The following is an 18,193-nucleotide window of genomic DNA, read 5'->3' as shown; positions in this document are numbered from 1 at the left end:
AAAAAGGTTCTATATAGCACCCAAAAGGGTTCTGCTATTGTGACAATGCGGAGCGTGCAACAATAGAAGAACACTTTTGGTGCTATATAGAACCATTTACAAAAAGGTTCTCAACTTTGTAGTTTGTAGTAAAATATTTTTTTCACTCATCATATGTATTTAAATCAGTATATTTTGATGTAGCTTGCATGGTTCAAACAGCATAGAATTAGTTGATGTAGGAACAAAACCTCATATCTCCAAAACGGTAACTTTATAGGAGAAGGAAAAAAAACTTTACTCTTAATGTAAGTAACCAGAATGTTTCCAAATAACTTTGTTCCATTTCTTTTAGTCCATTCATCATGAAATTTAAACATGAAGTAAAGAACAACAGGCATTTTCAAAATATGTCAAAACTGAAAAACAAAGAAAAGATGTGTTGAACTGTATAAAAACTATTCATGCTCAAATAATTTTATAGTTATTTAGCAAAAAAATAAATATGTTAGATTGTACCTACAGTCATAAACACAGGCATATAGATATAGATCGATGTACTTTATTAAGCCATGAGAAGATATTTGGGTAAAAACACTGGACAGTATGTATATAATAAATTACAAGCAATTACATCCACTAGACATATTTACAAAAACACAAGGCAACACATAAGACTTTAAATTAATTTACTTCTATTTTATATATATATATATATATATATATATATATATATATACACGTGTGTGTGTGTGTGTGTGTGTGTGTGTGTGTGTGTGTGAAGTAATTTACTACATATAAATTCTTCTTCAGTTGAGTGGTGAGAGATCTCAGGCTTGCAACCATGGCTGCGACCTAATAAGATCATCTCATCACTGTTTTTGTCTTTCACAGTTGTTGCTGTTAGTCTTCATAGTCAATGTGTTTTGACCTTCACTTGTTTTGCAGGTTAGTCACTTTATTAGATCTAGATTATTATTAGGTCTAGATACTGACTAGTCCTGAAAATAGAATCCAGATCCTTGAGATATTTTGGAGTCCAGATGGTGAAGCTGTTTTGGAGTTTGGTTGCAGGTTCTGGAGATGTTTAGGAGTTTGAGTCCAGATGCCAGAGCTGTTTTAGAGCTTGAGGTCATAAGCTGGAGCTATTTGTGATCTTGAGTTCAGATGCTAGAGCTGTTTTGGAGTTTGAGTCCAGATATTAGAGCTGTTTTGGACTTTGAATCCAAATTCTGGGGATAGTTTGAAGATGGACTGCAGACACTGGATATGTTACATGGAAATGGAATGTCAGTGCCAAGACGGGAGACATTCCAAAGTTTGAGTTTGGAGATATTTTTGTAGTTTCAGTTCAAGAGTTTGAGTCCAGATCTTGGAAATAATGTGAGAAAAAATTGAGTTTGCAATACAATGTGTAATACTATGGCATAGAAATGAACAAAAATATGATTATGATTAATAACAAACATTTAAATTACTTATATAAGTAATTCAGGTACTGAATACTAATAATATAAATTAAAAACATGGCTTCATACCCATTTTTGCAGTGAGTCGCTAGCATCGGTTCCTGGAGCTTCAATATTATAAGGAATCAGAGAACTTTCAACATCCTGTATTTCCATCATCAGGAGTTTGTCTTTCTTATGTGCGCAGAAGAACAATGAGAACATCACTAGCAGGATGCCTGTTATTCAAACACACACATAGGGGAGGGGGCACTTAGTCTTCAAACATCTCAGCAGGAACTTATTACACATGAATGCATTAAAAATCTTAAAAAGCTTCAATATTTAAGAACAGCTTCAGTATTCGCAAGATGACACTGTACTGATCTGAGGAGAGATACAGTCAGTTAGATAAAGAAATTGCACAGTTACCACAGCAACATAAAGAACTACACAAATCATATACAGCTAAATGCAATAGTAGATAGATAGACGGCTAGACAGGTAGACAGACAGCTAGACAGACAGACAGACAGATAGACAGACAGATAGATAGATGCCTGAATGATAGTGCATTCTCTTACCCAGCAACACAGAGATCAGGATGATTGCGATGGCGGGGGCACCAAGACGCACTGTAGGTCCTTTTCCAGTTCGGCCACTGTATGCTATAGAGCAGTTATTAACACTGACGGTCAGATCCTGGACTGAGAATTTCCCCTGAGAATCTGCAATCTTCACACGGAGCTCATAATGACCTGAATGCACACTGCTGTCTTTCACCAGAGACACAGTCGTACCTGTACAGAGAAACAGACAGACTACAGTCAGCAACTGTACACCTGTACAGTGGATCTATGAGGTAGGTATTTCTAATAAAGTGGCCTCAAAGTGGAAGAACAGCGTAGGTGTTTCTAATAAGGTGGCCAGTGTGTGGAAGAGTACAAAGCGGATATTTCTAATAAAGTGGCTAGTGAATGGAAGCACAAGATAGGTGTTTCTAATAATGTGGCCAATGGGGGTAACAATACACACAGTCATTTTTACATCTGGAAGAAATAAAGCCTGTGTTTCTGCAATATTTACCAAAGCTGGGTTCAATCCTCCATTTCTCCTTCACATCCCCAAGGAGTTCGTAATTGAAGGGGCTGCTGAATGGAGGCAAGTCTAGATCCACAGCGGTGATGTCCGTGATCGTGTCAGATAAACACATACTGAGCGTGTTCATCTCCAGTACAGGCAGATTATCATTCTGGTCAAGCAGGTGGATAACCAGTGTTCCTGTGCCCGTCATTGGAGGTTCACCTGGAGATCAGTGAACAGGAGTGAAATGTGATTGGCTTGTTTAGTAATGGAAACTTCAGCCTGTGTTCCAACTTTACATGTTTTAAAACATTAGTAGGAGGGTGTAAAAACTAAAATAAATTTAGATTAAGAACTTGTACAATGATGAACAGAGCTGTAGAAGACTCTTCTGTGAAAAAGATCATCAATATTGAGGTTTTAATAAACAATGTTCAGAATGAGGTTCTAATAAACCCAGAATTAAGCAATTACAATTTATTGTTTAGTACTTAAAAACCTCTTTAAAAATTTGAATGAAAAATAAGAATACCAGGTGATGGTTTGTTTACACTACTTAAAACTGCATTTTTAAATCATTATTGAATATACAAAAATGTGATTTCTAACTTTTGAACAGTAGATTAAGTTTGGTAATAAAAAACAATAATATGCTTTATTTAAAATGCTTTTTGTGGCCATAAGGAGAGTGTACAGAGTAAAGTCAATAAAACTCAAATCTAAAAGGCAATTCTTATATAAAAACAAGAAATCCTGTATTGAAACATGAATACTGAAAACATTAGAGCTATGGAACGTCTTACCTTTGTCGACCACATACATAGTGACACTGTAAACGCTGTCTTTGACAAAAGGTGATTCTCTATCCAGAACTTTTACTGTAGACACTTGGCCGGTCTCTGAGTCCACAGTCACCCAGTTATCTACATCTTCTCCTTTAAGGAATCTAGAGCGAGAGAGAGAGAGAGAGAGAGAGAGAGAGAGAGAGAGAGAGAGAGAGAGAGAGAGAGATTAAATCACTTCCTTGTAAAAATTGTTTTAGCAGGTGTGTAATATGTAGTGTAGTGTACATTGCTGATTTATGCTGAACTGAAAAGGCCAAGAAATCCGAGACGGAAGTCAATTCGTGCTTCACTTACTAAAGGAAAGCCTTCAGAGACTATTGAGGGTAACTTAGAGGCAAAGAAAACAAAAAAATGGATTCCTGGCCAAACAAAGCCTCACCTCTTGCTTGAAACTTAGATAACCACACCGAAGCTCTTGTTTTAGACATATAATATGTGGACAATAAATGTACTGGGACACATCTTTTAATCACTGAATTCAGGTGTTTCATTCAGTCTCATTGCACATGTGTATAAAATCAAGCCCCTAGCCATGCAGTCTGTCTTTACACACATTTGTGAAAGAATGGGTTGCTCTAAAGAACTTACAGAATATGAACATTGGACTATAATAGGATGCCAAGTCAGTTTGTGAAATTTTTTTCCCTCCTAGATATTCCACAACCAACTGTGAGTTGCATTACTGAAATGTGGAAGCATTTCGGAACCACAGCAACTCAGCCACAAAGTCAAGCACAATGCCAAGCATTGGACGGAGTCGTGTAATCCTGCCGCCACTAGGCTCTGTGGCAGTGGAAATGTATTCTGTGGATTGACCGATCACACTGGCACTCTGATGGATGAGCTTGGGTTTGGTCTGACTGCGTTGTTGCAGTTTGATGGAGTTGGGATAATGCTATGGAGTTGTTTTTCAGGGGCTGGTCTACGCTTTTTAGGCCCAGTGAAGGGAAAACTTGATGCTTCAGGAGACCAAGATATGCTGGACAAGTTTATGCTTCCAACTTTGTGGGAATAGTTTATAGAACAAAAGAACCTTTTTTGTTCCAGCATGACTGAGCCCCAGTGCAAAAAGCAGGCTTCATAAAGGCATGACTGGATGAGTTTGACTGGCCCTCACAGAGCCCTGACCTCAACCCAATCAAACACCTTTGGGATGAACTAGAACAGAGATTGTGAGTGAGGCCATCAGTCTCTGACTTCACAAATGCTCTTCTGGTTAATGGGAAAACATTCCCACAGACACACTCCAAAATCTTACAGAAAGCTTCCTAGAAGAGTGGAAGCTGTTATAGCTGCAAAGGGGGACCGACTCCATATGACAATATTAATATAATGACAATAATAATATATAGTGTGTAATCTGTGTGCCTAGAAGAACACATTTTGGTTAATCATCAGACTGAAGCCAAAAAATTATTAATTATTAACATGGACAAAATTCAGGCTTCACTATGGAAGCTACTGTTTTTAGCTTTATGCTAATGTACTTTAGTTCATGTTTATATATAATAGTGAGTCACACACTGTCAGAAACCATGTTATCAAGTCTAATAGAGATACTGAACATCACATGGTTTGAGGCTGGTTTGTGATGATTTAGGCCTGCAGTTAACACCATGCTAATTTGTGGTTAGCTATAATTAGGTAATAAGCTTTTAGCTCTAGGCCTGAAACTAAAGTGGCAAACTCCAGATGTCAACTACGTTCTGGCTGTTTGAGAACTGTATAAACTTGATGCTTTGCTGAACTATCACTTTTGAGAATTTATCTTTTCAGCGCGTCACTGCGAGCGACTGAGTAAAGTTTTTTGTGCTATCAGCTTGTAAATCGACAAAAAGCGGTAAGTGGCTGAAATATCATGGCTTCTGCTGGTTGCGTCGTCTGCGCAGAGTGTGGCATGTTTAGCTTAATGCCCTTTTCCGCCTCTAGCGATAGCGATAGTGTTTGTGCCAGTTAGTTAGCTGTTTGGTGGAGAAGGTCGACCAGTTAGAAGTGCGTATCTGGGGATTATTAAGGGATAGGCAGCCAGAGGCAGCGTTAGCAGCTCCGGGTACCCTAGGGAGAGTTAGCACCCCCTCGACTCCGGCGTCAGATAACCTCACAGTGGGGCGAATGGGTGACGACTCGGTGGTCTAGCCGGAAAGCTAAGGCTAATGCTAACGCTGAGGCCAAAGCTAGCTCACCGGAACATCACGTTCCTCCGATTCATGTGTCAAACAGGTTTGCCCCGCTCAGTGAAGCACCCACTTTGAAGCCTGTTAAAAGCACTCTGGTCATAGGAGACTCGATTGTTCGACACGTGAAGTTAGCTACTCCTTTAGGGGCGCCAGTGGTTACAGTTAGATGCTTATTGGGAGCCAGAGTGCCGGGCATTAGTGGCAATCTTAGATTAGCTGATAAGAGATATTCAAGGATAGTCATTCATGTAGGGGCCAATGATATCCGTCTGCGGCAGTCTGAGGTAACTAAGGCTAATATTAGAGAGGTAATTAAACAGGCCCAGACGATGTCCGATGCCGGAATCTGCTCTGGCCCCATCCCAATGCAGCGTGGCGCTGAAGCCTACAGCAGGCTCACGGCGTTAAACTGCTGGATGTCCAAGTGGTGTTTTATAGACAGTTTTATAAATCAAGTGGGCTTTATAGACAATTGGTTATGTTTTGAGGGCAGGCCTGGTCTTATAGGTAGGGATGGTGTCCACCCCACACGGGAGGGTGCTGCCTTACTTTCGTGCAGCATAGCACATAGTCTCTTAGTTAGTCGGCAGAGTAGTGTAAACCGCTGCTGACAGTCCAGAGCCGGTACCAGGCCACAGACAGACAGGCTAAACCGATCGTCTGCGATCCGCCTTGAGGCGTCACCCAAGATCAGCTTTATTGAGACTGTATCTTTGCCCCGAATTAAAACTAAATTTAATCATAGGAAAACTCAATCAGTCCGTTTAAATAACCTAATCAACATATATCCATGTTCTGATGATAGCACTAACACCTTAGATCTAAAACTTGGACTACTTAATATAAGATCATTAAACTCTAAAGCAGTCGTCGTAAATGAAATTACAAGCAATCATAAATTTGACTTTTTTTGTCTTACTGCAACGTAGACCAGATGAATATTTAGCTTTAAATGAAGCCACGCCTGTAGGCTATAATTATGCACATAGGCCAAGATTATCAGGCAAGGGAGGTGGAGTCTGTATAATATACCAAAATACTCTCGATATTAGTCAGAAACAATGCGACACTTTTACTTCCTTTGAGGTCCTCTCTATTCATGTTACAAATCCAGTCACAAAAAAGAAGACGTTTTCATTATTTAACATTTACAGACCACCAGGGCCATACTCTGAATTTATAAAAGAATTTAGTGACTTCGCTGCAAACCTGGCTGTGTGCAACAATAAAGTAATAATTGTAGGGGATTTTAATATTCACTTTGAGAATGTAGATGACCCATTAAAAAGGGCGTTTACCTCAGTCCTAGACTCTGTTGGTTTTAAATGTAAATGTAACAGGGCCTACACACTACTGTAGTCATAGACGCTAGGTCTTAACATAGACAAGCTTAATATCCTACCGCAAACCTCAGCAGTCCCTTAGCCATAATATATATACGTCCCCTCGTTATTCAACAAAGCGCACAATAAAACCTTCTACTGCCGTACAATTTATAGAAAATCTTCCAGAGATATTAACCCCAGTCCCCACTCCATCAGACTCAATGGAACTAGATTTACTAACCGATTATTTAGAAAATACCTTACGATCCACTTTAAAAAAAATGTGGCCCCACTTTAAATAAAAAGAATAAGGCAGAAAAAGCTCGCCCGTGGTACAACAATAAAACCCGGACCTTAAAACAAACAGCACGGAAATTAGAGTAGAAATGGCGTCAAACCAAACTGGAAGTGTTCCACACTGCCTGGAAGGACAGCCTTATAGAGTATAGAAATGCTCTCACAGAAGCTCGCTCAGCATATCTGGCCTCGCTGATAGAGAGAAATAAGTATAATCCTAGAATACTGTTTAGTGTGATTTCCCAAATCACAAAAAAAAAAAATCAGGCAGGTACTGAACCAGAAATTCAAGTAACTCTTACTAATGAAGTTTTTATGGACTTCTTTAATAATAAAATTGAAAATATTAGACAACAAATTCAACCCACAGTATCAAATTCAAATCCAGCTTGGCTGTTATCTGACTTGGCCGATATAGAACAAAACACAGCTGTAGAAAAGAGCCTGGAAACCTTTTACCCACTCCCACAGCTAGAGCTAGAGAAGATTATCTCTTCTGCAAATTGCTCAACCTGCACACTCAATGCAATTCCATCAAAATTACTCAAAGAAGTACTGCCAGTCATTATAAACCCTATTTTAACTATTGTAAACTCGTCCCTTGGTCTGGGCCATGTACCCAAAGCTTTTAAACTAGCAGTTATCAAACCCCTGATCAAGAAACCAAATCTTGATGTCGCCGTTTTGTCTAATTACAGGCCTGTTTCTAACTTACCGTTTATATCAAAGATCTTAGAAAAAGCTGTGGACCAACAACTTAGTTCATATCTACACAAGAACTATAAAAATGAAAAATTCCAATCTAGATTCAGGCCACACCACAGCACTGAGACGGCTCTAGTTAAGATAACTAATGATCTTCTTCTTGCCTCTGATCAAGGCTATGTATCTCTCTTAGTGCTGCTTGACCTTAGCGTGGCTTTCAATACAATAGACCACAATATTCTCTTAGAAATGTTAGAAAACATGATTGGAGTCACAGGGACGGCCCTATCATGGTTCAGATCTTACCTATCAGAACGTTATCAGTTTGTTAGGGTAAACAATTTATCTTCCAATTATTCAAAAGTGAGATTTGGAATTCCGCAGGGGTCTATATTAGGACCATTACTATTTACACTATACATGTTACCGTTAGGCACAGTTATAAGTAACCATGGCGTAAACTTTCATTGTTATGCAGACGATACTCAACTGTACATATCAGCCAAACCTGATGACCAATACAAGTTATAGAAAATGGAGGACTGTGTAAAAGACGTGAAAGGCTGGATGTCACGCAACTTCCTCCTATTAAACAGTAACAAAACAGAGGTTCTCCTTCTGGGTCCAAAATTAGCAAGAAGTAAATTATCAGATTTAATCTTAAATCTCGCCGACTTTCCAGCCACACCTGGCTCAGCAGCAAAAAATCTTGGCGTTATAATAGATTCAGATTTATTAGATCAACACATAGGCAGCATCACTATGACAGCTTTTCTACATCTTCGCAACATTGCCAAGATAAGAAATGCCCTATCCCTGCGTGATGCGGGAACACTAGTACACGCCTTTATTACGTCTAGGCTAGACTACTGTAACGCGCTACTGTCAGGATGCACGAGCAGGAGTTTAAACAAACTCCAACTAGTCCAAAATGCTGCAGCCAGGGTCCTCACTAAAACTAGAAAATCTGATCATATTAGTCCAGTGCTATCATCACTTCATTGGCTGCCTATTAAATTCTGTATTGATTATAAAATCCTTTTATTGACGTATAAAGCCCTACATGATCTTCCTCCTGAATACCTGCAAGACCTTATTTCTCATTATGAGCCATCACGACCACTCAGATCACAGAGTGCTGGCTTATTAATAGTCCCCAGAATTCAGAAGGTTTCAGCTGGGGGAAGAGCTTTTTCTTATAAAGCCCCCAAACTCTGGAATGATCTTCCAGAAACTGTTCGGGTCTCAGACACAGTCTCAATCTATAAGACTAGGCTGAAAACTCACTTGTTCACTTTAGCTTTTGGTAGCTAATGTTCCCCCTTATATAAAGGCAGCAGATCCAGGGGTCCATGGACACAGGGAATTATAGTAAACTGAGACGCTGGTGCTGTTGTCCCGCTGCGGTCACTCAAGTTTGTGGACGATGGTGTGGAGGGATGCCAAACTGATTCAGAGTGCTGCCGTGTCTGTGTGTCCTTCTGGTTCTCTCCTTTTAGTTAAGCGGTCATAGTCAGATCTGCCGGAGTCGTTAGCCACACTCTGTAAATGTTTACATCCCCTGTTTATGTACAAACGGATAGAATAAAACTAATTCCATCTCCCTGCTTTCTTTCCGAGTATACAATCACCCATATATCCGGCTGGACACTGAAGGACGACCGACTGCCGAGCCCTCCAGCTACCCACTTCAGACCAGCTGCCCATGCCCCAGCTGCCACCACCTGCCTTGGACTAGCTGCCCATCCTACATTGATGTTCTCATAGACTCCTAGTTATTCCTAATACCAATATTACTGCTATTAATATTGGTAGTATAATCACTTGTAGGTAGTTTGACCAGAGGAGGATGGGTCCCCCCTGGTGAGCCTGGTTCCTCCCAAGGTTTCTTCCTCAGATCTGAGGGAGTTTTTCCTTGCCACTGTTGCCCCTGGCTTGCCCACAGGGGGGGTTTCTGTACATTCTTACAGTCCTGTTAAAACTTTGTCTTTTCCGAAATTCTATAAAGCTGCTTTGTGACAACAGCCGTTGTAAAAAGTGCTATACAAATACATTTGATTTTTTTTTTCATTTTTGATCTTTTACCTGAAGTCTGCAGGTGAGCTGCTATCCTGGTCCATTGCTGTAAATGTCCACAGGATCTGTCCAGCTGTGGTGTTCTCCATGATGGTCACATGTTCTACAGCGTGTGTCAGCTCTGGAGGGTCATTAGTGTCCTCCACTGTGATAGTGATGGGAAAGCTCAGCGGAGCAGAGCTGGAGACGTCTCTGAAATAATCCACATCCCACAGGCCGCTACTCTGCCGATGCTTTACTTTACAGGAGAAGAGTGGCTCCTCATTCTCTACACTGACAGACAGTGTCAGCTCAGGGCTCTCCTCAAAGTCCAATGGCTACAGAAGAAAGAGTAGCCATTACATTCGGCATAACATTACTCTTATATCAAAAGATAATTTCATTTTTTCCAATTTTTCTTTTTTACATAATTTGGAATTAGAGGTGCTGTACACTGGGGATACTTTTTGAAGAATGAACCAAAACAAATGAGCCACAATTACTTGGAATAAAATATGGGCACATAAATGTACAATTAAGTGTAGTGAGTTACAGTGGGTTGCAAAAGTATTCATACCCCTTGAACTTTTCCATATTTTGTCACATTACAACCACAAACATAAATATATTTCACTGGAATTTAATGTGAAAGACCAACACAAAGTGGTATACAATTGTGAAGTGGAAAGAAAATTATACATGAATCAAAACATTTTTTACAAATAAAAAACTAATAAGTGCGACGTGCAAAAGTATTCAGCCCCCTTTTCCCTGAGTGCAACCAATTGCATTCAGAAGTTGCCTGATGACTGCTAATGACTCAAAAGGGTCCACCTGTGTGTAATCTAATCTCAGTACAAATACAGCTGCTCCGTGACGGCCTCAGATGTTGGTTAAGAGAATATTGGGGAGCAAACAGCATCATGAAGTCCAAAGAACACACCAGACAGGTTAGGAATATGGTTTTGGAGAAGTTTAAAGCAGGCTTAGGTTATAAAAAGATTTCCCAAGCTTTGAACATCTCACGGAGCACTGTTCAATCCATCATCCGGAAATGGAAAGAGTATGGCACCACAGTAAACCTGCCAAGACAAGGCCGTCCACCTAAACTTACAGGCCGAACAAGGAGATCACTGATCAGAGAGGCAGCCAAGAGGCCCATGGTGACTCTGGATGAAATGCAGAGAGCCACAGCTCAGGTGGGGGAAACTGTCCACAGGACAACAATTAGTCGTGCACTACACAAATGTGGTCTTTATGGAAGAGTGGCAAGGAGAAAGCCATTGTTAAAAGAAAACCATAAGAAGTCCCGTTTGCAGTTTGCCAGAAGCCATGTTGAGGACACAGCAAACATGTGGAAGAAGGTGCTTTGGTCAGACGAGACCAAAATAGAACTTTTTGGCCACAATGCAAAACGCTATGCGTGGCGGAGAAATAACACTGCACATCACTCTGAAAACACCATCCCCACTGTCAAATATGGTGGTGGCAGCATCATGCTCTGGGGGTGCTTCTCTTCAGCAGGGACCGGGAAGTTGGTCAAAGTTGATGGGAAGATGGATGGAGCCAAATACAGGGCAATCTTGGAAGAAAACCTGTTGGAGTCAGCAAAAGATTTGAGACTGGGGCGGAGGTTCACCTTCCAGCAGGACAACGACCCTAAACATAAAGCCAGAGCTACAATGGAGTGGTTTAAAAAAAAGAATATTCATGTGTTAGAATGGCCCAGTCAGAGTCCAGACCTAAACCCAATTGAGAATTTGTGGCAAGATCTCAAAACTGCTGTTCACAAACGCTCTCCATCCAATCTGACTGAGCTTGAGCTGTTTTGCAAGGAGGAATGGGCAAGAATTTCAGTCACTAGATGTGCAAAGCTGGTGGAGACATACCCTAAAAGACTTGCAGCTGTAATTGCAGCAAAAGGTGGCTCCACAAAGTATTGACTCAGGGGGGCTGAATACTTTTGCACGTCGCACTTATTAGTTTTTTATTTGTAAAAAATGTTTTGATTCATGTATAATTTTCTTTCCACTTCACAATTGTATACCACTTTGTGTTGGTCTTTCACATTAAATTCCAGTGAAATATATTTATGTTTGTGGTTGTAATGTGACAAAATATGGAAAAGTTCAAGGGGTATGAATACTTTTGCAACCCACTGTATATATACATGTATTAACCATCATGACCCAGAAGGATAAGTGGGTTAGATGATAAATGAATGAATTTTCATTTTGAGCGTTTGATATGTTTTTGCAATCAAATTTTTTAAATCGATGATTTCTATATTGACTCATTGGCTCATCAATATTGTAAGGTTACCTTCAATGTACTTCTTATTTAACATACACTCACCAGCCACTTTATTAGGTACGGTGGCATGGTTGTTGGTGCCAGACGGGCTGGTCTGAATATTTCAGAAACTGATGATCTAATAGGATTTTCACGCACAACCAACTCTAGGGTTTATAGAGAATGGTCCGAAAAAGAGAAAATATCCAGTGAGGGGCAGTTGTGTGGACGAAAATGCCTTGTTGATGTGAGACTCAAATAACCAACCAAAATCTCTGAGGAATGTTTCCAACACCTTGTTGAAAGTAAGCCATGAATAATTAAGGCAGTTCTGAAGGCAAAAGGGGGTCCAATCTTTTACTAATAAAGTGGCCAGTGAATGTATGTAGGTGGAGTAAATGTAGTTCTCAGTTTAGATTATGGCTCTATGAAAAACATTCAGTAGGTATAGAACCTTCACACTTTGTATGAAACTTATTTTCACTTAGAAATTCAACAAAACTTAGAATAAATGTGCTCTTACTGCTACTACAGATACGATCCCATCATTAGTTTTCAGATCAGTCTCGATCTTAAAGTTCTTTGCTTTTTCTCCATGAAGAGTGTATTTAGCTCTCCAGCCTGCAGACCCTTGGTGGTCTCCATCTTTTACCTCCAGCATGTAAACGACCACTCCGGTCTCTCTTTCCTTCACCATTCCACTGCCCTGCCATCCATCATCGCAAAACAATTCAGCAGATCAAAATAAAGGCCATGCGTGCAAATGCAGCTCAAAGTCCATCACAGTAATAAAACAGTCGTAGCAAAATGTAAAGACAATTAAATAAATGATGCCCAACAGACACAAAAAGGTTATAATAAGTTTGTAGTCTACTCACCATTTTGACAGACAGTTCCGGTTTGTGGTCGTTGCTGTCGATTATGTTGACTGTAACTGTTGCCGTGCTGGACTGCTGCACAGGTTCTCCATGATCCTTTGCTTCCACTACTATTGTATACTTCTGGGCCTCCTTCATTGAAATAATACAAGAAGTTAAATTAATTCTCCATAAAATCAAAATCTGAAATCTAAAAATTTGAAATCCAAAGCTACCACCAAAGTAACAGACAAACAAACTCAGCACAATTTTAGTCTAACTTACATTCTTACATGTTTGTCTGATTTTGCTAGTTTTCTTGATTTTCTAACATTTTCATTCAAATGATTCTCAACATTGTAATACAGCAAATATGCAGACACAAGTACTGTAGTCAGCATCTGGGAATAAAGAATGTAAGGAGCTGCTGCTGTAGAAAGACAATGTAAAACTGAAATCAGCTACCTCGTAGTCCAGACATCCTCTGAATGAGATCCATCCAGTTTGGCTCTGTTGTTTAATGAAGAATTCAAGATTTGTGGTTTCTGGAGAAACAGAAAGGATTGTGAAAGTGAAGAGTCCATTTCCTGTACTGCTGTCGTCCAGATCCAGCGCTTGCACCTTCACCAAATCTGTGCCTGTAAACGTGCAAATATACAGCTGATATCATATCCAAAGAGTTTTAATATACATAATATACATAAAATGTGCACATTTTGTGACAGCAGTTAATTTAAATTACAGTAACAATAAAAAACATTTTTTACTTCTTTTATCCAGGTTTCATTTCAAGGTCTAATTATGACAGTGACCTCTCAGATCGAAGATATAAACATATAGGAAAGTTTCTTAGGCCAAAGCTAAAGCTGCATGTCTGACCTTGTGGTGTTGATTCTTTGACGTTGGTTTCGTAGCTCGCTTTATCAAAAACAGGGGCATTGTCGTTAACATCCAGAACCTGGACTTCCACTTCTAATCTTGTGTGCACATTTTCAGAGCTAATGCATCCCAGTCTGAGCTGCAAACAGACACAGCAGGTTATAATTTGTCTGATGTAATGGTAGAGATTTGCTTAACAAAAATGATAAATTCTGATTTTTCTGAACTTTTGACAATTTTAAATGTTATATTGTATTGTCAATCTTGTCTCTTAAACATTTTACAGATTTACCAGGCATTTTCCCATGAAACATCCACACATTTTTTTAATTATGTAAAAAAAATTAAAATTGCAATAATGAAGAATACTTTTATTTGTTTCAACAACAATGCTGATTTTTGTACATTGTTTATAAATGTATAAACAAGTTTAAAAAATACTTTTCAATACCAACTTGCATTTATCATAGTGTAATTTGAGATTTAAAATAATAATAATAATAATAATAATGCTTTAAAAATACAAATTATCTGACTACTCATCTCATTCATAGCCAATTATCTCTGTCAACAAAGCAAGATCTTCCAGAGCTATGAATCATATTTAACTTAACTTTAAAAAATTACCGTGAAATTCTTGTTTTTCTCATAGTCCACTTTTTCATTGACCTCAATAACTGCACGGTTCTGGTCAAGTTGAAAAAGGTCCATTGGCTCCTCATCAACGCCGGGTCCGGAGAGGAAGCATCCAGCAAGTAAATCCTTCTCCACACTTAGCTGATGAAAACAAGAGTATGGAAGAAAAGTGATGCTAGCTGTAGTAAATTTCTTGACTGCACAGGAAGGTGATTCTCCACTGAGGCAAACTGACTTAAAATAACAACAACAATAACTACACAACACGCTAACTGCAGAACACATGGGCCTCACACCTATAAATAATCACAGGTTTCATTTAATGAAATACTTTTAACCCTCAAGTGATGCAGAGTTTCAGTGTAATCGCTGGCAAATGAAAAAGCTAAATGTCCTCAGCCAACAGTTCTAAATATCTTAAATGTATCACATATTTATTTTATTTTTATTTAGAGTTTAAATCAAAGCACTATGACAAGTAAAAAATAAATATTTTGGATTCTGCATTATTTCTTAAGCTTAAATTTAAGACGCTCACCTTAATAAGGCCTGTGCTTAAAAAAAACATTGAGGTAGGTGCCAGACAGCTGTCACTATGTTTAAACTGTCTAATGTTTGCTGATACATTCAGCAACATATGAACATGTCATGTTGATATGAGTCTGGCAGGAAACAGAGATCACTTCCAGCATTGCATGTAATGCAAATACACCTTTGTCAAGGTATGTAGCGTATTTTTTTGGTTCAGATTGCTTCATCCTAACGGGAGTTACAGCAGAATATTCAGGGCCTCTTTCAAGTGAATCTCCCTGTAGAGGAACCTTTTTAGAACTATTGAGAACACTTTTTTAAAAAGGCTCTACACTCACCGGCCACTTTATTAGGTACACTATGCTAGTAAAAGGTTGGATCCCTTTTTGCCTTCAGAACTGCCTTAATTTTTCAGGGCTAACTTTCAACAAGGTGTTGGAAACATTCCTCAGAAATTTTGGTTGGTTATTTGAGTTACTGTTGCCTTTCTATCATCTCGAACCAGTCTGACCATTCTCCTCTGACCTCTCACATCAACAAGGCATTTTCGTCCACACAACTGCCACTCATTGGATATTTTCTCTTTTTCTGACCATTCTCTATAAACCCTAGAGATGTAAAATCCCAGTAGATCAGCAGTTTCTGAAATACTCAGACCAGCCCGTCTGGCACCAACAACCATGTCACGTTCAAAGTCCCTTAAATCATCTTTCATCCCCATTCTGATGCTCGGTTTGCACTTCAACAAGTTTTCTTGACCACCTCTACATGCCTAAATGCGTTGTGGCCATGTGATTGGCTCATTAGCTTTTTGTGTTAACAAGAATTTGAAGTGTCTGGTGAGTGTATATAGAACCTTATACAACACATACTTCATTGACGTGAAGAACCATTTCACCATCATGCAAAGATACCATCATTCTTTGCTCTATACAGAACCATTTTCTTTACTACAGAGCCATCTTTTTAAAGTTTCTAGGTCCCTTAGATCCAAGGCCTCTTTTTGCATCCCTATGAATGAGCTCCTTGCATTTTATTCTTACTAGATGTTTTATTACACACTTCTATAATCCAAGAACGGCTCAGTCAGTTTGCACTGATGTCCTTGTAGTTACTGAATAATAAGCCTTAGTATGTAATAAGCCTGAGATTTAAAGGGGTTAACTTCAAAATCACTTATTATTAGACTGAAAAAGTCTCAACTGTGATTAGATAAAGGTCCCCTACCTGTCCCAGTGTGTGCGGGAACACCCCATCATGCTCCTCCTCCAGGTTAAAGCTCATAGGTCCAAAATCAACTATCCAGGCTCGTTTTTTACGGGGTCTCTCCACTGAGGAGGAAGCATCTGCTGTCCACACCTCCTGCAAAAAAAACATCAGTACATAACACACATTCTGTATATGACTAAATAAATATAATATTTGAATGAAGGTACTGAATAAAGTGTTTTGTACTGTATTATTGTATTATAAATAGTTTGATATTATTATATGTAGTACAGTTTAATAAGACATCCATTATAGCACTTGTCTGCAGTCTTCTTGGTCAAAGAGGTTCTATATAGACCCATATACATCACATTATCCATCAGTATCCATCAGTATATCAGTATTCACTATGCTTCTTTGAGTGTTCATGGTTCTATGTAGAGCCATTATCTTTGCTAAAGAATCCTTAAAAGCCATTAGAATGTAGATTTGGTGACTTCACTCTTTTTTGCAGTATGCCTTCATTAAAACCATAACAAAACAACAGTTCGAGATTAATGCCATATTCATTGTTATTATTAATGACTACTAAATGGAAAACACTTTGTTTGTAGTCTTAATCAGCTCAGGAAACAAAACGACCTGTGTTAGTATCCTGTTATCAAACTCGTCTGAAGTCATTTAGCAGATCAAAATAAAATACTTCTTTATTTACAGATGACTATGATTTAAACACCTTGTTTACTCACAGTTATGATAAAGAAGATGATGGTAGTCAGGATGAAGGTCCTCATGTTGGAGTGGAGAGTCTGTGTGTGTTCCCCTCAGTCTGCTGAGTCTGGGTATGAAGGCAGAGGCACACGGCATTTATGGATTGAGGGGGAGGAACAGTTTGATTGCCCTTTGAATTCCAGCAGAACAAATACTTTCAGTTGGCATAATGCTACAGTGGGAGGTACAAACAGGATTCAGTTTCCGTATCTTTCATATCACACATCGTAGAGTTCTTTCATGTATCTCTCAGAGATTAAGGTTAAAATCAGGGTGTCAGTGGTTTTTGGCTTTACTTACACTGGAAAATATATGTACAACATGCATTAATGTGAATAAATGCTGAGACTGTTTTTGCACATTGAAAACGGAAATCATTCACACCTCTCAGAAAAGGGTAGGTTTACTGTTTTGTTGTCTAGTAAGACTGAAAATTGTCACACTGTAAATAAATCGCTCGTCATATTGACCTAAAAATAACTTCATGTAGTAACAAGCAATTAAACTAGTTCATTCAACTTAAAACTACATTGATTAAAAGAATTATTCCTTTAAAGTATTTATTTAGGTTGCATAAAAGTAGTTCATTTACAAGTTACCACATGAAATAATGATTTGCAGTGCAGCTGTGCAGTCATACACAAAAGTTTGAGCACCTCTGGTTAAATGAAATGTTTTGCTGATTCATTTTTTTTGTTGCAGCTCCATTTATCTTCCAGCACACCTTCATTTTTACAGCTTCATACAACCTGTTTAAAACTGCGACATAGAATCATTTCATACACGTATTTTTAAGGAAATTGGTTTTATAAAATGAAATCAGTGGCTCAAGCCTTTGAGCTGTGTATGATTTCTTCATTCACAATTTTAATTGTAAGGTAGTAAAGTAATAAAGACTTCAAGCACGCCTACTTTTCTGTAAAGTTTCTAAGCAAAACATTTCCCTATTCTTTCCACAGAAAGTGAAGATGAGAATGAAGGAGCAGTAAAACAGGTTTGGTTGGTTCCCTGGAAAACTGGACTATTGTGACCTTCAATTCGCTGGAAGAGGTTTAGAAAACAACAGCTTATCTTCTGAGGAATCCGTGTTCAATCACTGACCTG

At 38.8% G+C, this 18,193-nt stretch overlaps 1 protein-coding gene across 1 annotated transcript; it reads right to left on the bottom strand.

The window, feature by feature from the left end:
* Positions 1-729: 729 nt before the first annotated feature.
* LOC108442508 (cadherin-like protein 26) lies at positions 730-17,153 on the bottom strand. Its single transcript, XM_017722585.1, has 13 exons — positions 17,068-17,153; positions 16,337-16,471; positions 14,570-14,719; positions 13,943-14,081; positions 13,529-13,701; positions 13,085-13,216; positions 12,730-12,912; positions 9,945-10,252; positions 3,314-3,456; positions 2,514-2,732; positions 2,012-2,227; positions 1,518-1,666; positions 730-1,350 (listed from the first exon to the last, which is right to left on the bottom strand). The coding sequence occupies exons 1-13, from the start codon at positions 17,110-17,112 to the stop codon at positions 1,270-1,272; spliced, it is 2,073 nt and encodes a 690-aa protein (XP_017578074.1). The 5' UTR covers positions 17,113-17,153; the 3' UTR covers positions 730-1,269.
* Positions 17,154-18,193: the final 1,040 nt, after the last annotated feature.

The sequence above is a fragment of the Pygocentrus nattereri genome, chromosome 9 (assembly GCF_015220715.1).
Source record: "Pygocentrus nattereri isolate fPygNat1 chromosome 9, fPygNat1.pri, whole genome shotgun sequence".
Taxonomy (NCBI): domain Eukaryota; kingdom Metazoa; phylum Chordata; class Actinopteri; order Characiformes; family Serrasalmidae; genus Pygocentrus; species Pygocentrus nattereri.
The sequence above is the reverse complement of the archived record's forward strand: the minus strand, read 5'-3'. Positions and strand labels throughout refer to the sequence as shown.